We start from the raw sequence: 21,692 nt of genomic DNA, 5'->3' as shown, positions 1-21,692 counted from the left end.
ATTCCTTAACATCGATGTGACAATTTTATGTTACAGCGAAGAGGTGGAACGTTGCCAAAAGTGGAGCAACAACATTACTCAGCAGATAGACTTAGCTTTCAATATATTTTTTATGGTCTACTTTTTTATACGCGTAAGTGTAAACAAAACAATTTTCATGAACATAAATATTGGTATAAATTTTCAAAATTTTCTTTGATGCTCATTGTTGATAGAGATATGATACAATATTGTTTGAGAGTTCACAGAAAGGGATAACATTGAACATTTATTTCGTGATAGTTTATCGCCGCCAGTGATAAGCTGTGGTTCATGCTGGAGATGTATTCGTTCGTGGACTACTTTACGATACCACCGTCCTTTGTGTCGATATATCTCGATCGGACGTGGATCGGACTGAGGTTCCTCCGAGCCCTACGACTGATGACGGTCCCTGACATCCTCCAGTACCTAAACATTCTAAAGACATCGAGTTCCATTCGTCTCGCCCAACTTGTATCGATCTTCATCTCCGTCTGGTTAACAGCTGCTGGCATCATTCATTTGGTAAAATGTTATTCGTTATTTCGTCAACTTTAACCTTCCCTTTCTTGTTTTTCATTCCTTTCGTTCATGTCATTTTTTCACATGTGAATACTTAAGTAGTTAATTACTGGTCGTCTTGGTCCAGTAATTTTAAATAATTTTTCACTTTTCTCATATTCTTCTTTAAATCTTGCTTTGTTTAAAAAAGTTAAGGTGACATATATAGCAATAAAAAATTATTGGATGATATTTTAGAAACCTGGAAAAGAATATTGAAGAATTTTTCGAGGATTTTTAAAACAAGAGCCTAAGAAAATTGCCGAAGAAGGGTCAAAAGTAATTAGAAATTTTATTGCAAAGTATAATAGAATTATAAACATAATTCTTTTTACTTCACTGACGTTGTTATAACGATATCGACAATGTGAACATTGTTCTATATAAATTTAAAAATACCTGCAATTTTTTTTATAGAAAAGATCGTTAGCTTCAATTAGAGAAAATTAATATTCAATTTGGTTTTTAATTTACAATATGCTTGGTGGCAAGTTTAATTAAAATATTTTTGGGAGAATTTAATTTACGATAGGTTTATGAAGTTTTCTAGTTACTATCACTATTGTAAATTGTTCAATTTAAAAGGCACAAAGAAGTATATATAGAATAACTACTATTATGATTCTACGGAGAATATTTTTTTTAATAAATTTGACAAATCACTAGGAGTCATTGTATCCAGAAGTATCTAAAGCAGTATGTTTGATGTTGAATTATAAGTATAGAAACATTGTTTGCCGGCAGCTTGAAAACTCAGGGGACCCGTTCGAGTTCACGAACCCTCAACAGCTTTCGTACTGGACCTGTGTCTACTTTCTCATCGTGACGATGTCCACGGTAGGATATGGCGACGTTTACTGCCAGACGGTCCTCGGCCGCACATTCCTAGTATTTTTTCTACTCGTCGGTTTGGTAAGCCTTCTTTATATTATCTTTATACAGCCAAAATATTATGTTTAATATGTTATATGAAATAAATGACTCTCTATAGTTCAGTGTAGAAGAATCTCGCACGAAAAATCGAATTGTCTGAACATCGCAAATAAACTTTCTTAGTTCTTCAAATATCGTCTACTACGTCTTTGTATTTCATAAGATTCATTGTCAGATTTAAACAGACAATTTGGTTTTTCCCGAGAAGTATTCGCAGTACGAGCTCTGCGAAACACGTGACCGTCATTTTTCATCTATAACTTATGTGCAGATGCATTTTTCTTTACATTATCGTGAGATTATTCTTGATAATCTCAATAAACGAGTATCGTTGTTTTCGCAGTAATTTTACAGCGACACTCGCAATATTATTTCATTGTACATTAATAGTATTTTTATGATTATTAAAAGAACGATTGTTGTTTGATATTTACACGAGGAATTAGATCGAATATGTGAGTGTTTCGCAGAATTCGTGTCGTTAGAGTAGAACCTTGATCTCGCCATGAATTGGCAGATCAGATTTTCGTAACATTTACACATTTATTATCCTTGAGACACACAAAAACGGTGAATATTTCGACTGTGTACAATGTTCTCTGGTCAGCTCGATTTCTCGCGAAATGAATCAAAGATACTGCTTTACCCATTCGACGATGAGACGTTCGTTTTCTTTCATATTTATAATGCGAATTTCTCTTTAATATTTCGCTTCTCTTATTTCTTAAAATATCAGAATTGCTATCTGAAAGAAATCCTTTTCTTTTGGAAAAAGGAAATAATCAATTACTCTGTGTTCGCTGTCGGCATTATAGTAAAGCTATAAATGTAAAATTATCTATATCTCTGTAATTACAATGTCTATTAAATCCGTAGATGTTTTATAAAATTTCTGCGAAAAGTTGCGAGTTACTGAATTTTTACGAACTTCTATGATACTTCTTTTCTACTAAATTACCACTCTCTGTAATTCTAATTGAGTGATTGAACATGAACATAATTCAGATCCGTTTATCGTTTTCCTTAAAGGATGATCAGAAGGCAGTTTTATCATATTTTCTAATATTTACGGGATTGTTGTTCACTTTCTTCAATATTTCTCTAACTAGATGACCATCGTATTCATCGCTATGAATAAATAACCAATTTTCCAAAATTAGCTAACAACGATGCAGAAATTTAATTAGCATGTTCAATTTCGAATCCAGAGAGACTAACATAACGCAAAAAGAAATTCCTGAAGACACATCTGAGCTAATATAAAGCGTGCATATTTGTTTTTTATTTGTTGAATAATTTTTACTAGGAGAAATTCGCATTTTATCGTGAAATAGCATGAGGCAAAATGGTAAAATGGAGGCATAGACGCATAGATTTTCTGTGTAGTTAAGGAACCATCGGAGAACAGTGTCACTCGTCGCGAAATCGATTGCTTCGTTTGAACGACGATGCGCAGTGTCTGCGAGAAGTGTGACTGGCCGCGAGTGTGCGTGCGTACCTGAGCGTGTGTGATCGATCGTAACAAATCACGTATTATTTTCGGTAGTCGATAGAGGAATAACGATACGAATTTGTATTTTCATAGTTCGTTGAAACATATCGATATGTTATAATATATCTAGAAGAAGCCTGAGCATCGCCGTTTAAACGCGGGTATGCTAGCGTAACGTTTGTCTACAAATGTCATTTAGAATACGAGAGATCAGTTAACAGCATAGTAGACACTGTAAATTATCGAAACAAAGTAGGAGGACTGTTCTTTTCTTCGAAATCTAGGACCTCCGACAAACCTTACGCCAATCACGGTAGCCGTGTTTCTCGACCAGACTAGGAATTGACTCGTCTCTGTGAAAGATGAAGAATCACGATGCGTAATTAACCTACTGTTCAGCTCCGAAAATTAATACACTTGATTTCTAGCAATAATAAAAATAGATACAATGTTGAATAGATCGATTCTGCACGATTACAGTTCTTTAAATAAAATTGACTGGGAGAGTAAAATAAATATTTTCATCGAATTTTAGTATATTTCAACGTACTATTGCTATCTGAATAATATTAGAATATAATTTTATAATGATAATTTATTTTTAATTAATTAAACAATGGAATTGTAACTCGAATAATTTAAACGAGTTATATCACAATTAATAAAATACAAATAATATTAAACAATATAATTTGAATAACGAGGAGCATTTATTTTAATATTTTAATTAATCTCAGATAATTTAATTCAAATTAAATGTAATGACGAAATTACTGCTAATAGGGCAGGTAAATTCACATTTTCTCTATTTCAACGGTTGCCTCTGCTCGCGCATATCGATCGTACAGAACGAGTCGATTCTTCGTTAGGCATCGAGACCCGGAACGTAAGAATTTCAACCGAAATCACAGGGCAGCTTCACACTTTCTCTATCTATCTATCTCTCTCTCTCTTTTTATACCGATTTGAATCGTACCTATTTAAATTGAGCCCCCACACCACGAGTCGCATATATAAACAATTTTATATATGCCATTGAGAAAAGGGTATATCTCATTCATTAAAAAAAAAAAAAAAAAAAAAACAAAAAAGAAAAACAGAAAGTAATAAAAAGGAAAAGAAAACAAAACGAAACGCAGCTTGCTGTAGCTCGGTCCAATTCTACGCCTTGGCTACGGCTTGGACCATTTTATATTTCTCGTAACAACGAGAGAAAAGCAATTGAAAATAAGGAAAGGAATAAAAAAAAGAATACGTGAAAAAACGGGAATAAACGAATGGATAAACAAAGAACGAGTAACGAGTAAGAGCTCGAAAGTTTTCTATAGCGATACTGGCTACCTGTGCCTTATGCCTATACCTCTATATGTGGCCGTAGTCGGGACCGTCTTGATATTTCGTATAATATTAATTACATAACCCTCGTTCCTCTACTTTTTACTAAAAGATGATTCCTCTATGACTTTTACTATTGCTTTGTTATTTTTATTACAAGTCGTGCGAGATAAGTGCACTTTGGATGCAACTGTACATTTAGCTCTTGAATTTTCATAGTCGTGTAAATCTTTGATTGACTTTATAACATAAGCAAATTCGTAATTTGTAGATTCTTAGGCATTTCAGTAACTACGTCAATTTGTAATTATACTGTGGATGTTTACACAAATTCATATTTTTACGAATGCAATTAAGAGGAGAGGAAGCTATTGAGAATTATGTTATTTATAAAACGTTATGTGAAATAATATATTTTGGATATTTTACGTATTTCTGAGCGCATCCTGTACATTCTTGTATTTTTACATTTCCCATAAATGCAGAAATATCGGCAGCAATAAGGATAAATAACGAATAACGAATAAATACGAGGAAGATCAATGTAAAAGTAAGCGAAATAATTAGCCTTTTTTTATTTATGTTTAAAGATGCAAAACTATACGGAATATACTACGTACAATTATTACTTTGTACAATTATACTACATAGAAATATTTAAAACATTCAAAATAGAATATTTCACAATTCACGATATTTCATAAGTAAAACATATTTCTCCTTAAATTCCATTTCTTAATTCATCATCGTGAAGATGTAGATCTGTATAAACATTGACAATCTAATAATAACAAAATATTGAAGAACTGTGAAACGGTTCGAACCAGTGCGGCGTTTCCACACACAAACGTACGTTCTCAACGAAAATGTTCGCCTTGACTCGAAACTGTCCTTCAATTACGAGTTTCACGTCCTTTTTGTCATATCTGCGTGAATTATAATTCGCCAACTGGATTGAAGGCAACAATAGCGTGATTACGAGGGAATATGTGATACTTTGAGAATAATAGACGAAACGTTGATGACGGTGCCCGACGGCGACCTTCTATCGTTCTCGTAGCTACACGCCTCACTCTGTCGTACGAAAATTGAAAAGGTTTGTAGCGCGGATCGCCGCGGCATCTCGCGCTTCGAGCTCTCTCGGAGTAAAGTGGTCGGAGGAGAAAATTTCTCTGCTTATGCAGCTGTTACAAACGTTTTTTTTTTTCTGTTCTCTTTATACGCTGTCTTCCTGACCGTAAAGGCTTCCTAAGTAACCTATTATGTCGTATGGCGGTTTATATGTTTGGCTTTCGATTATATTAGGTCATTCTTAAGAACGCTGGAAGATGGGGTATTATTCTGTTTAAATTTTGCAAGTCGAGGTCATCAGAAGTATATGGAATTGAAAAAATTGACCGAGTAAGGAGTAATTTGTTACCTTTACGATGTAACACTTCTATCATATTCAAATTTGTGATTAAATGTTCTTGACAATATCGACGAACAAAGAACATTTGTATTTTTCTTGATATAACACATGACGTTTTTTGAAACTCAAAAAATATATATAAATAAATATATATGGGTCATATATGTATGTCTCGTTTTGATACATTTACGAATAAAACGACAAAATTATGACAACTCGCGAAACTCGCGATGATTCGATATGTTAATGCATATGGTAAATGAGCTTTTTGTTCTGCGATTGTTCGACAGTAAACAGTAGTCGTTGCAGTTTCGAAAGAGAGAGAGACGGACATATACAGGGAATTTTGAAATGAATTTGTCATTGGACAAAGAGAAATTAGCTGTCGCTACGGTAATGTGCTATTGTTCGTGTAACTTAGAATATCCATTATGGAACTAGTGGAACAACACGAAATACGTAATTTCAGCCGAAAAATATGAGATCATAAACCATAGATTTCGTTTTCATATGAAGCCTTAGATGTTGAATGAGTTAGAAGCAAAGATATCGCTACAAACTTTATCATAATTTATGTTTGTCACATTAGGTAAAAAAATGAACATTAAAAGGGAACTGCCTTTTTCGGTTTCAAAATTTAATTGTTATTCAAAATGGTTAATCATAATAATTATCAAAAACGATTTCCATCTTTTTAAATTGTATTAGTAAAACAAAAATATAAAAAATTATATAAATGAAAATATCTTAAACCCCTGTACGAACAATCTTTTTCAGTTCGATATACTTCTGGGGCCACATTCGTAAAATAGATCGACGCGAAATACCCTGTGCGATTTCGGCAGAGATATATATTCATTCTATCAACTAGCATCCAAGCATTAAAAAAATAGAGCATCTCGATCTTCGGATATCTTGTTACTCGTGAGGCGTTTAGTAATTTATCGCAGAGTAATGTAAACTAGCTTTGTTGCAGCAGCAAGCGTATACTACTTTCTCGCTGAATGAATCGATAAGAGAAAGTGACTCGGTATGACGATCATACCGTATGTACCTTTAACAACATATTTCAACCTCGTTATCGCATACTCTAACTGTTTCTTTTCTAATTGCTTCCAATCTCTTGTACGAGTCTCGGCTTTATTCATAATCTAATCGCTATTCTTCCAACAAGTGTTTCGATCATCATCGATAGTATGATATACGGTAAATCGAATCTTAGCAAATTGTTGATTTGATTTACCCTAAGAATTCATGCAAAATTCAACGACTAATTTTTGAACTAATAGGATCCTACGTTTGAACGAGCCTCGAGTCTTTTCAGGTTCATAAACTTGGTCAGATAACGTCTATCTAGATGACAGAAATTTTGATAAGTTTAAAGCAGAAGTTACTTGCATTTTATCCGTAAGTTGTTATATCTCGATTCGAGGCACGTTGTTCTTCTAAAAATCCTGAAACATCGATTCATACGTGTCGTATAACTCTCCTAGAAGGCACGAAGCCCAACGACTTTTAGTAAAATGTTGGTTTCTGTGCGAGCTTGATCTATGACTGTTCATTCTGTCTGTATGTTTATCTGTCTTTCTGCGAACGCTAACATGCTGCTAACCTTACTAACATTAGATACTTACGTACTTGTTTTTCTGCCCGCTTTGATTTTCGTTCTCAGATTGCCGTTGCGAAGCGTTCAACGTTCTTTTCTTTTTCCATATTGATTGTTCAAGATCCTCGATAATCAATATGCACAATTTTTCAGGGCAACTAGAAAACTAGGAATTAAAACTAGGAACTGAGAAATCTCATATAATTTTATTTCTCACTCCAGGACACTTTCTTTCGAGTAATCACGATTTCTTATAAATCTACGAACACAAGGAATACAGGTTTCTTATATAAAAAAAAACTTCATTTGTTACTTATAGTGGATGTCAATTTCACCTTGTAAAGTGTCAGGTTACAACGTATTATGTTTTACAATAAAATGTCGTTTAATAGTTTCGATGTTATTGGTATTCTACGTGATACGAGGAACAATGTCCTCGTACCATTTAAAAGCGAGCTTGTTTTGGAACCTTCTCAAAACATTTGGCACTTGGTTGAAAGTATGATGTCACTGAGTTCTGGTATAACGTATGCGGCTCAAACAATAAAGAACCGCTTCAAACCGATTTCGGTAGGTTTCGTAGCTAAGAATGATAGGACAATTTTGGGCTGGGTTAACAATTTTATTAATTCAAGTGGAGTTGGCAAGAGGGAAACAGCGCGTAGCGAAAGAACGTAGAAAGCATTTTTACCAAAATTAATTCGTTTTATATTTAATTATTCAGCGAAAGATTATGCAGCGTGAGGAGAGTGACTTTGACAAATAACATGATCTTTTATTTTCCTCGTTGCCTAAATTCACTGTTTGTTTTCGATAGGAATACAGACGATCATGTTGCGTTTTTAAAAGGGCGGAAGTTTATGAAACGAAAAATACTCAAACAAATACTCTTGCAAAGTTATTAAATAAATACACTTACAAAGTTTTTATTCAGCAAACATTACGAAAGTTATGATTGGCAATTGATCGTGGATTGGAATTAGCGAAGCATTTTCTGAAATGATGTTTAACTTTATATAATACTTGAAATTAATAATTTTCCTAAGCAGTTGATATACCTTACATGTTTGTAATATTGTAATAATTAACTAAATATGATTTTGTTTAAATAAACATAAGCTTTATAGATTTTCTTGTTTTTCATTTAAACGATATTAATCTTAGTTTCCAAAGTGAACTTCGGCAAGCAAAGGAGAAAAGCGGTAACGTATCGTTTGTCGAAACACTCTCATCCTATATAATTTTTCAAAAGTATCTGTAAGAATTTTTTCAATCCCAGTGTAAGCTATTTTTTTTATTATTAAGGTCCTGGAGTCGTTTTACCACCGATTTTATCAAATATATCCAAATCTGTCTCTTAATTGAGAAGTACAATTTTCAAGCTCGGTCATTTTGTGTTTTATTAGATTGTTCTATACATGGTGTCCCTAAGGAAAGGATATCAATTAAACAAATTGAATATTCAAGCAAGGGTCTGTACATTATAACGATCTTGGAAAGTTTATGTTAAATCAAGAGGAATATAATTTACGATGAAACGTTTCAGCAAATGAGTGATCGAGAACGCCTTTCTAACAAATTAATGTTCAAATACTAATTATTATCTTCTACTAATAATTTTGCTTATATTTTCGAATAAAAAGAACGAAGACGCAAATATTATGTATTTAAGTAATTAGGCTAGAGACAATTATTAGATAATAAAAATGATATTCGAACATCATCGTATATATAATCTAGCAATAAATTTCTCTTGCGAATCATTTCAATAATTTTGATTAAATGCTCGAATAATAAGAACGAAACTATATGTGATTAATGTAACAGTAGTTATTAGTTAACGAAAACAATCTTTCTTGCGGAATTATTGTCCTTTCATTTAGAGACATCTCGATCGAATTTCACTTTGTCGAAATTTGTTTTGCAATAAAATTCGACATAGAAATATCTCCTATCTACTGTACTTCACTATGATTTTCTTTAACCGCAGTGTCTTTAGTTGCTTGACATGTACGATGAATTTGCCTGACGTGTGAGTTACTTACTACACGATTAAAATAAATCGAAGGGAGCACTATGAGGTTTCTTAATGGTTCGGCCAAAAGTTTTAACCTCTCTGAATCAATTAACAAAATCAAACTAACAAAATGTTCACAGTGGTTCGTTGATTCTTTTACTATTATTATGACGAATAGAGATTCTAGAGATAGTAATCAAATTGCAAGTATGATGTAGCGCTTCCCTCGTTGCAGACCTCTACAGTAAAATGACTTATAGAAACTGCATCAATCAAACGCACAATTTTTGGCGAATTTTGAATTTAATAGTTTCGATGCAAATTTTCTTCTCTGATCTGCAAACGTAGGGGTCTGCTATGCTATGCCTTATATTTGCATGAATAACGATTTTAAATGTTTGCTTATGTGTAATGATACCAATCGAGACAGAGTGCTCAACAAGCTTCCCGATTTCTATTCTTTTGCTTGATGTCTAATAACGTAAAACGATCTTCCCTTCGTACCTTTCTTCGCTTCATGAATTAATATTTCAGCATGTGCAATTTTATTTTTGACTACCTTTACCTGTACCTAAAGTATCGCTTCCTCTGTAAATCAACCATTTTTCCGATTTCACTGTACATATCATAAAATTGACCCATCATTGTATTATTATATGTACATATTTACACGTTCTTGTATATAGGATCTATTAAGCAGAGTATTAAAAAAGTATCTTATGTTAAAAATTGCTTGTGGAAATGGAAAAGGAAAAATAAATATTGCAGTGAGTACGATTCGATGAAATTCTAGTCGGAAGTTCAAATAGTTTATCCTCGATTTTTAGTTTTATTTCTTTCGATCTCATAGGAATATAAGAAAATATCGGTGAGAGATTCTTTCCAAACTATATGTATTTCTAGATTCATATACATACACACATTAAAAGTAAATCAGTTTGAAGTAATTCTACATCGATTCTGAATTCATTTAATTGAATGGTCTGATACAAATATATTTTTAAAAAATAATAAAATAGAAATAATTTTATTGTATAATAACAAGCAAAAGTATGCTTTTCGTTGTGTAAAAATATTTGCAAGAGACAATGTAGTTGAATAATTATCTTTTCTAATACTCTGCACAGAAAATATTTGTATTTCTACAATTTCAAACCGTTGTAACATTTCCTTGCAGTTATGACTGCTTGCTAACACGTTACTATTACATTTCGGCAAAAACATCTACTTACGTATACACTGTCATACTATTTCAACAAATTCCGTTCATCTTATTCATATATAATAATACACCTGTATCAGTGATGCTACAATGAAGTTACATAGGTTTATGCGAATAGTTGTTCGCTCGAATATCGAAGAAATAGAATTTTCCAGAATTCACATTAGAAACGTAACCATTAGAAGGGAAATTGACTTTGCTCAAAACGAATTTTCAAACACTTTTTTTCAAAATTATAGTTCCTAATAAATTAAAAGAAAGCTATAAAAACGAACGTAACAATTGTGATCAGTTTGCCAAAATCCACCCTAAAACCCAAATTCTAATCGATTTACCAAAATCCAAAACAAGATCCATGTTATAACCAATCCACCAAATCCAAAACCAACATCTAAATTATAATTTACCAAAACCAACATCAAAGGCAAAACCAAATCACTAAATTATAACCAATCCACCAAACACCCAAGAACTCGAAGATTAATAAAGATCAATATCCTCTTTAACGTTAACTTAATATTTCCTAAGTATTCGTGAAATTTCAACCAATCAAACTCGGAAACCGAGTCGAAGACGATAACGTCGATCGTTGGATCAAACTTTGATCAAACTGAACGAGATCGGAACGTTCGCAAAGTCAATTTCCCGTAGAATCGTATCGTAGGTTAATCAGAAGCGTGGAGTGTGCATTTTCAATGACGTCCAACGCTAATCCAGAAGTCGCCAAGCATCCGTAGCTGGATATGAGTACGGTTATAACAAACTGGTCGGGATTTTTCGCTGAAGAACAATGAGAGGCGCGCGCATACGGAGTAGGAAAACGCAGATCGTTGCCCCTGAACCATATCTCCTATATGTTCCTCCCTTTTTTATCCCCTCTTTTCCAAAAACCTACCCCTCCTTCTTCTTTTTTTTCTCTCGTTCTGCTGTGACCACGTAATCCGAGGATCCAGCGAACGTGTATATATATCTGGCGAAAGCCTCTGCTGTACATTGCAACCATACATAGATGACCCAGTTTGTTTGTAACGGTTCGTAGTGGCATAGCGTTTTCTAGTTATGATTTCTATTTGCAGGCAATTTTTGCTAGTAGCATACCTGAGATAATAGAGCTCGTAGGCAGTAGGTCCAAGTACAGCGGCGAATACAAGCGGGAACACGGAAAGAGGTATTATTATATAATTACATCCTTCAATCCTGTCTTTTTTTGTCTATTAACATTGTTCTTTTACTTTCAGTATGTATATATACTTGATTAATCTTTTCATATTGTATGTACACACGTTTACACATTTTATATATTTATACATATAACTCGTGGTTAGCTACATACGCCCTTACAATAGTTCATTGCTATATCGTACTTACATGTGCATTAGAAACACACCAACATACACTTGTATAGACGCTGTCACATACCTTCGTGTATCACGTTCTGGGTTATCTCATTAAGTCTGTGACGAGAATTTATGAGATCTTTTCGCGTAAATAATCAGGTGGTACAAATTGAAAAAATGAGGTTGGTGATAAATTTTTACACGCGTTGGAAACTTCTTGGTGATCGTTGTAATTTGTGATTTGTATGTTTGTATTTTGTAAACCATTGATATTCTAATTTAAGTAGAAAAATTTACAAGTATCCGTAAAATTCGTTTCTAAAAAAAATGTGCTGTAAATTTACGTTCTACGCTTTTATATTTTATTTTTAATCTTGTCATCATATTTCTAATACGTTATATCGTAATTTCTATTCTGTTCATTTTACTGTAATCTTTATGCTACATATACATTATAAATTAGTTGAAAAATATTTAAGTCAAAAATAATTATTCGCGGATTAAAACACACGCTTAAAGAATACGCATAGATTTATCGTAACATTTCCTAAAATTTATAATCTGTTGCCAAGAATTAGAACTTTCAATCATGTAAACTTGAATGTTGTAAAGCTTTAAAATAAAGATTGGAATTTCTCGGACAGAATTGGTGAAATAATCGATGAATGCATTGATACACACTGAGGTATGTCTCTGGTGTTCTTGCGAACACGATAACTATAAACTAGTTAAAGTGAAAGGAACGAAGAGTGCCGAGAAGCTCGTTATAGCTGACGCGATTATGCGGACTTTGACGTTTCAGAAATGTCGCATTTGTAAATGTGGTATCGCTCTCCGCGTTCCCTTTTCTTTTCAAGCGAACGAAGTTATTTCAATGATCACGGTGGAAGATCCAATACAGTTTCAGGATTAAATATGCGTATATGCAAAAAAAAAAAAAAAAAAAAAATTAAATAAAATTATAATCATTGGATAGAATATAGTAATTTTATATATTTATAAAATCGTGAGTTTCACTGTTGCGTTATGTTTAGTTGATGCTATACAAAATGATCTCACCCTCTTACGAAAAAATATATTGCGAAAGTTGAAATTTCAAAATAATAAAATTTTGCTTGAAACAATTTATCTTTGGATTATCGGAGGTAGCTTGAATATTCTGGCAGCAGAACGTTCCCTTGTTATTTCTTTGTCATTACTGAAGTTTTATGAGATTCATTTTTATGAAAAATAATTTAAAAATTGTACAATACGCGTGCATGATGAAAAGAGTAATTGAAAGGATCATTAGCATATTGTAATCTCTTGTTTGGAAATGAGATTCCATGAAATTACACGAAACACGTAATTCATTAATTAATTCAATGATTTGAGAGGATACGCAACAGTGAAATAATTTCATTTTCGAGAATTTAATCGTAACATTGGCGTACAATCGAAGGAGCTGATACATCAGAGAAGCGACGTAGCTGATTCCATTCGTGTTATTCTTACTGACAGTACATCAACAATATGCGTTTTACACGTAGAAAGAGGAAAAATTTTTCTTTGTTGAAAATAATTTTTTCGAACGTGAGATATCCTACATTATAGTCCGAAATTTAATTCAATATAGTGTTTCTTAGTGTATCGTAAACAAAAACTAAAAATTTTAAATGTAATTGTCGACATATCGGGACCAAAAAATTAATGAATTGGAGTCTTTTGTTCCCATCCTCCAGAATTGTTCCAATTTATTGAGAAGTATTATCTAGAGATTATAAACATGAGCAGATAATGATGAAACATTGAAAATGAAAAAATCTTAGTATATATCTTTAAAGGAAGGTTTCTAGTAAATACATAATTAATATTATTATTATTAAGTTTGGTTTTATAATTGTCACTTTTAGTAACTTACTAATTTATTATAGATTTATATTAATTTAAAACATTTTAACCAGGGGCAGGAGGTAAAGGTCATACTTTTAAGGGATCGTAATTGTAAGAAAGATTTAGTATTATTAAAGAAGATAAAATTTCCAATGAAATATATATTAAAAATCGGAATTCGATTAACATAGAGTCGTAACAAATATGTAATATTTCATAAATTGAAATAATCATGGAAGATGAGAGAACTAAACTACAGAAAGTATCTTTTACATTGTAGGGGTCAATGTTACAATATAATCCATAATTATTGAGATCATTCACCGTGCAATAGTTATTACGTTTAAAGAAACGTCGAAACGAGGAATTGCAGCGCACAAATTTACCAAGAGAAGCATGAAATCTTTTCAATCAGTTCTTCTCTCGCATGTCTTTATATTATCGATCGGATTTGTTCGTTCTGACGTAACAAGGTTCATCGATAGGTTGCTCGAGCACTCGGCATTGGTGTATTTTAATGCATTCGCATCTCACTTATTTGTATTCGAACGAATTTCCATCATTTTTATAATCTTACTAGTATGTGGTGCAAAAGTTTTGTTGAAATAAATTGGAGGAAATACGAAGGGTCTGCAATGTTCCTCGAATTTTCTTCGGCGTTTGATCTACTTTTACAAGAGTTATAACAAGAGCACACCTTTTGCCAAGATTGCACGGTTTGCCACTTTAGTCTGCTACCTCTAACGTAGGATCATGTACATTACACAAAGAAAACATGGCTTATTAGTATTAGAATTAGACATATAATTCACACGAGGTACGTAATTTTAAGTTAGTAAGCGATTATGCTTGACCAACATCACTTACATACATCGTATTTCTTTCTTTTTTATTTCTTGTTTCTTTCTTACTTTGGATAATTTTCTCGTGACTTAGCAGCAAGATTAATTTACTTATTAATCTGCTATTTAAAGGTTACCTAATTTTTTATTATTAAGGATTTCAGAACATATAAGAAATATAGCTTATTAGTATTATAATCATTTAGGAAAGTTTTCTGCACTCTATAGAAGGACCTATGTTATTAAAATAAATCGTATTTATTTACATACGGAGAGCAGTAGCTGCTTTATAACGAAATGTGTTATTCTATAGAAATATTCGATATGAAAAAGTTAGGTTCATAGAGTTTTTATTATTTTCATTTATAGATGCTTTTAGAGTAGCTCTTAACTGATATTCTTAGCATAGAATACACTAACATTGTGACGATACTCGATGAAATTTTATATTAATAAAAGTAATTTTATTGTAGTGTATACAAAGAGTCATGATTCACTTGAGCATTGTAATATTAAAGTAGCAAGCAGTAGTTTCATCGTACTTTTCGACTTACATCGATAGTCGATGATATCACTTGCATCATACTTTTTCCCTTTGTTTAGCAATTTAAAAGAATTGAAAAATACAAAAAATATCGCTCATTAGTATCAAACATAGTCATGTAACTCACTCAAGATACATAATATCCATTTAGTAAATGACAATGTTTGACCAATATCACTTACATCATATTTCTTTCGCGTTTCTTCTTTTCTTGTTTCTTTTTCGCGAGTTATCAATAAGAATAATATCCGTACGCGTTTCGCGGATCTGATTTATTTATTAAGAAATCTCAAGATCGACTATATCGGTCAATTTATTTATTAAGAAACGTTGAAGACAAACCTGTCGAAGGATGCTAAAAACACACGATTCAGAACTCCTATGTACATTTTCATACATAACCAAAGTGCGATACACGATGTAAAATGTTCGTTCCAGTTTTCGTTTATTTTGTATCTTGTATTCCTTTATATAGGGCAATACCATTATGTTTTTATTCACGTACGAGCACTCTTGACGACAGACGATGTCATCGCAGAAATGTTATTGTACAACGCAATTGTGCTCCACCCTGTGGTTGTAAGTTGTCCACATCACACGCTATAATAGAGCCTGCATGCCAGTTAATTGAAGTCTGAAATTTTTACGAAGCTTCGTGCGGCGCTTGTTTCTTTCTCAATAAGAAACATACGTCGTTATCGTATAGAAATGCTGATAATTAGAGTGATGTACTCGAAGGATCATCGCACTGTGACTATAAAATAATATATGAGAAACTAACGACACTGTACCTTTAGGGTAGACTAGTGGATTCATGTTATTTTTTGGGAAATGTGATTGATCGTTTATTTATGAAATAACGATATTACGTGCAGCAAAATATCGTTTCTTTTTTTAAATGTTATAATTTTTTTCTGATTTACGTTATTCATGTCGTATATTGTGGTTTTGACAAAGTTATTGTTATTTTACGCGTGAGTGGTGTAGTCAAAGCTACTTAATTCAGTATCACTTTCTTCTACATTCACACACACGAACAAAGAGTGTATGTAAAGTATGTGGGTATCAATTGAGGTGTTTAGAATGGACGACGAATGTCTACGCGTCAGGCTACATGTCGCAGGTTGAAAAACGATATTTGAACGAGATCTGGCTCAGATTGAAATCACGTGGACAACGATAAAACGAAATTGTTAACTGTTCGGAAACTTCATTTTCTGTGAAGCAATTTCGAGTATTGAGAATGTTATCATCGTGGTTTTTCAATTTATCTGGCATATTACATCTAATTTCAGCTATTTGTGCTTATCACGTGGAAAAGTTGAAAATATACTCCATTGCTATGACAGTTATTTTAAAATCTGTTTAACAGAAACTAGGGCGTGTTTTAAACTTTTATTCCTAGTTCTATGTAAGTCGATATAATTGTTATATCGAAAACTCAAATTTTTACTACAAGATTGAGCAACAAGATAACAACATATCTACATTTGCCCAACATATCTCAATTTCTTTTCTTCATTACAGCAAACCATTAATCGACAAAATGTTTATATTATACAAAGTGTGAATAAACATTTACATATGTTTGCTTCCATTGTGTACATTAACAAATCGAGTCAGATTTCGTTTGACAAGTATTCGTCTAGGTATTATAATAATTTAATATCTCTTGCAACGAACAAAAATATCTATTAACAACACGTTAACAATATGTTCTTCTAGCCACATTTTCAAAATAATTATCGATTTCTATTTAAGCGTTTCAATAAGTGGTATCTTCGTTATGGGGTTGAAAGTCACATTCAGCCAACTGTTCATTAATATTCCACTTCTATAATCAAACTTTGATTAATCTTAATATCTTGAATGACCTCACAAAGTGATAGTAACTGTTTCACAATTCCGAAAATCCTTACCTTCTCTCGAAATAACTGATATTCCACGATCTAAAATTCCTAACCAAAGAAATCTCAATATAAAAATTGGAACGTCAATCTGGGAGCCTCAAACGAACAAAAATAAACGGAACTTAAGTGACTCTGAATGAAACAGTTACAATAATCCATTTAATTGTTGAACCAACGATTCGATTAAGTTCTACGCCGATTATCAGATTCAGATTGCTTTTTCAGTGATCTGACGCATCTCAGAATTATCTCATTCTCGGAAGTTAACTTGAAAGGGATCGAATCTTCCGCTAGCCTCCCTTCAAACGTTACAAAACGAGGATCACTTCCGTGGGTAGTCGCAAGCGATTGAGCAGAGAGTGAAGCGTTGCGAGCGTGTATTTCGTTTTAGGCGTTCTAAAGAGGCGTTCAGGAGACGAAAACTGTGGTAATCATAAAATGAATGCGAGTGAAGACGAATGTAACGATACATATGCACAATGCACACACTGACGAAACAGAAAAATAAAAAAAAAAAAAATGAAAAGAATCAAACAAATACAGATACAAGTACAAAATACAAATTACAAAAGTGCAAATGCAGATGCTAATGCAAATGCAAATGCAATATAAAGAAAATAAATAAAAAAAAAAAAAAAAAAAGAAATAAACCAGAAAACTCAGGCTAGGGCTCTGTTCTGACGGCAACGGATGATTGTGGGTGTGTAGGCGGTGTTCGCCAGCTGGATCCCAGAGATCACGGAGCTCGCCGCGAACCGCTGCAAGTACGGTGGCCAGTACAAGCGCGAGCGTGGACGCAGGTATCCCAGATATCCACCTACGTGGAAGCCAGCCAAAGACACCCCTTGAAACTAGTCCCTGAACTGTTATCCTTGTAGTCACATAGTTGCGAGGAGGAGCGAAGACTATCTGGATAGCAAAGTGACTCGTTTATCGTTTTTTTAAAATATTTTTCCTTTCGATTGGAACCGTCAACGGGCAAAAAATTAACGTTGTAAATCGAGTATTTTGAATTTGCTCGAGAGGTTTTTCAAAGCTACGAGGACGATGCTGACGATAAGATTTTTACTCCGAAAGAACATAGGAATTTTCATACTGTGCGATGTTTTCTTTCTTTCAATACAAAAGAGAAAGATACTTGAGTGAATTTTTCGCATAATCTATTTTTCGAAGAATGCGACTGAAGAAACTTTTTGTTAGCATCGTTTATGGAAATTTGACTCTTCAATTAATTCGTGATTATTTTATCCTTTCAATATTTGTTGACGAAGGAGATCATGTGGTACGTACGTTCCTTGATTTTGGATCTTCTTTTTTGTCAAGATATAAACGGAATCGCAACTGCTATCCAGAGTAATTTTTTAACTAGCGTAAATATCCCTCACCTTCACTATACCTGGTCCGTAACTGTTAGAAAACATGGCATCCCAAATTTTCTGAGATCACTATTACCCTTTTTTAAAAAACCATTTCTTTCACCGTTTATTTAACGTAACCTTGTGCTGACTCTCACCGCTTTTCTTACCCACCTTTTACCAAATTAGCAAATATATCTTGGTAACACGTGCTGGTATGCTTGGACTTTTGTAAAAAGAAAAGTACACACACGAGTTTTTTATTGTTCTATACACACATGTTTATATACACTATAGTAGATGAGATCAATATATTACTGTTGCATCTCTCTCTATTTCTTTCTCTTTCTTTATCTTTCTGAATCTTTATATATACATTTGTTATACATATATACATATATACATGGTAATATGTATATGACTGCCTCACCGCACGGATTCGAGATTTTGTAGTTTGTACATTCTTGTTCCTTTTTACCGATTCGTCGACGAATTTTCATTTTTTCTTCCGATTTTTTCCGATATATATACATATGTTTAAATAAGGCGTGGATATATTTTCCTCTTTTCGTTATACAATTTGTTTCATCGCTGCGTATTGTTTGTTTGATTTTGTTTTTCGCCATTGTTTTTCACGTCGGATCAGGCAACCCTTCTGCTTTTAATTGCGTAACGGGATAGATCGTCGATTGCTTCGGCATGAAAACGTTGATTTGCGTCTAATGAAAATCTTCTTCCACGACTTGGTTCTCGTTTGAATAAACACCGATTGGTCGATCATTCAATCACGCGAATTTTTCTTTTACTTTTCTCTTTTTCGTTACATATACAATGGATTGAAAATTTTCAGCACATCTTACTCTAATTTATTGAATTACGTATACTACGCATATATGCATTCTTAATTATGATATTGAATAAAAATTGGCTGCATCGACAGCGTTTTTACTATTGCTTCGTTTATTACACTTTATGAAATATCGCTTTTTTCATTGTTGCAAATACACAATGTTTATTTTCTCATTGTTACAAACACACAAAGTTATTTTAATTTATTTCCAAACAAGTTAATATTTTAAGCGACATAATAACAAGAACCAGGTCATTGAAGTATATTGTATATATCGTTTTTGGTTTTGTATTTTAATTCATGATTAATTTTTTGTTTAATTACAGATAGTTATTCTTAATTCGTATATTATTTATGTATTAATCAAATTCATTATATCGTGCACTTTTAAGTCTATATTTTATTGTAGAGGTTTTGTAGAGAAATAGTATAAAATTACTGATTTCGATACGTTAATCGACCAGTCTTTCACTTGTTTTAAATAACAACCAAAGCCTCGATCGACGGTTAAATAATTTCTCAACAAAGGGGGAAGTTATTTACATAATTATTTTGTAATAATATCTTGTACAATATATTTTAATAATTGTTTTACTCTTTATTGAATGTAAATTGTCAATTTGGTTATTAATTTGATTATTCTGTTGAAGGAGTGTCGGTAAGGTGAATAGAAATTGTCAAATCCACTGTATATATATAATATATATAATCATATATGTATATATATAATTATCTTATATATGTATATATAAGATGATTTCTTTTTCAATTAGGAGAAGCTGTAGATACTTTCTAAGCAAAGGTAGAGAAAATTGGTGAAAAATATTTCTTGTATGGATTAGTAGAAATAAACCAGACTTTTAATTGTATCGACTTATCGATATATGAATTTATATAGTTCCTTTTAAGGTAATTATGCAACATTAGATACTCTGAAGCAACGTACATACATATAAATGTATATCCACTCTTTTTACACAACATTCTTTACATAAAACATTTATAATTTCTTTTTTATTACTTTGTTGTGTACCTCAATTTATATTAGCCTTTCTTTATTATTGTGTTGTAATCTCCTATCTTTTTTATGCAAAATTATTGACTCAATATTATTGCAATATAAATACAATTAAACTTTATTTAACCAAACCTTCAAGCAGGGTCGAAATGTTTTATTAAATAATGAAATTATCCTAACTACCTTTTGAGTGACTTCAAAGAACTGAAGATTAAAACGATGGAAAATTAAAACACCATCGCTTTATGCTACTATAAGTATATTCTCAATACTAAAACTACGAGACACTCTTGGAATAATCCATTTCTTTCTATATATCCACTCTAATGCTTATATTTTCCATACTTTATAAAGGATGCATAGTCTCAATATTTAATTGAGAGAAATATAAAAATGGGTCTGACTTAAAGCATTATATTCGAAGAAGCAATGAAATTTAAAGGAAACAGCTTGTAATCTACCAATATTCTCCATCGTCACTTAGAAACGTGTTACACGCTGTCTCAAAACTCTGATGAATCACTAAACAGTGCACGTATGTTACCGATACGGTCGTGATATGTCAGCGTGAGGATCTTTGTATCGATTAATCAACAGGAAACGATTAGTTTGGGTTTTTCGATACCATTTAATGGGTTCGATCGTATCAGTTTTTACGCCATCTTGGAAAACTCGATGATACCAGTGATAGGGATTGCTCGATATTGTCAATCGAATATTATCAAACGAATTATGCAACTTCGATATTATTACGTTAAGCAGATCGATCGAAACAGGAAAACGATCGTTCGACTTTTTCTAAACTATTCGCTATTTCTTGAGAAAAAGCACAATGATCGACGTAACGATGAATTTTCTATACTCCATTGTTATATATATATACGTTCTCTTCGATAAAAGGAACAAAATTTAAGAAACAGCAAATTCGGGATATTATACTCCTCGATCTACGAGCGTCTTCAATGACGTGGAACATATTTTATTTAAGCCACTCCGATTGTCCGAGAGAATAAATAATCCCTCTTCTTTTTGTATCGATCAATGTTCCAGTTTGTCCTAGGGAACTTAATAAACGTTTTGAAGCGGTGTATTTGTCGTGTCGGAATCGAGATACCATGGTTATTGAAGTAGTGTGGGACCGTAGACCTTTTGGGAAGATCGTGAAGGTGATCGGTAGAATGGTACGGAATGGAAAGGAGGAATCGTGAAGCAGCGGGTTGCGAATGTCGCTGATACTTTTAAATATAACCGAGGCATAACATTGATCGATTAACTGTAATATGATTGAAGTACAGGCTAAAAAAGTAGGAGGAATTTTATCGTGAAATTTCTATCTTGCGTTTAAAGAAATCCCAAAAGTATCAGC

The 21,692-nt window shown here is 32.7% G+C and overlaps 1 protein-coding gene across 10 annotated transcripts in view; it reads left to right on the top strand.

Annotated features, from left to right (window-relative positions):
• Positions 1-21,692, top strand: part of Slo (calcium-activated potassium channel slo) — a 107,475-nt gene that overhangs the window by 30,248 nt on the left and 55,535 nt on the right. For 8 of the 10 annotated variants that reach the window (XM_072003200.1, XM_072003194.1, XM_072003196.1 and 5 more), the window contains exons 4-7: positions 37-133; positions 283-546; positions 1,327-1,494; positions 11,675-11,766. In XM_072003200.1, coding sequence (XP_071859301.1) covers positions 37-133; positions 283-546; positions 1,327-1,494; positions 11,675-11,766 — 621 coding nt within the window. The remainder of the gene's footprint in view (positions 1-36; positions 134-282; positions 547-1,326; positions 1,495-11,674; positions 11,767-21,692) is intronic. The other 2 variants (XM_072003197.1, XM_072003195.1) reach the window with 1 other exon arrangement.

The sequence above is a fragment of the Bombus fervidus genome, chromosome 5 (genome assembly GCF_041682495.2).
Source record: "Bombus fervidus isolate BK054 chromosome 5, iyBomFerv1, whole genome shotgun sequence".
Classification (NCBI taxonomy): Eukaryota; Metazoa; Arthropoda; class Insecta; order Hymenoptera; family Apidae; genus Bombus; species Bombus fervidus.
This window is presented reverse-complemented; position numbering and strand designations above follow the sequence as displayed.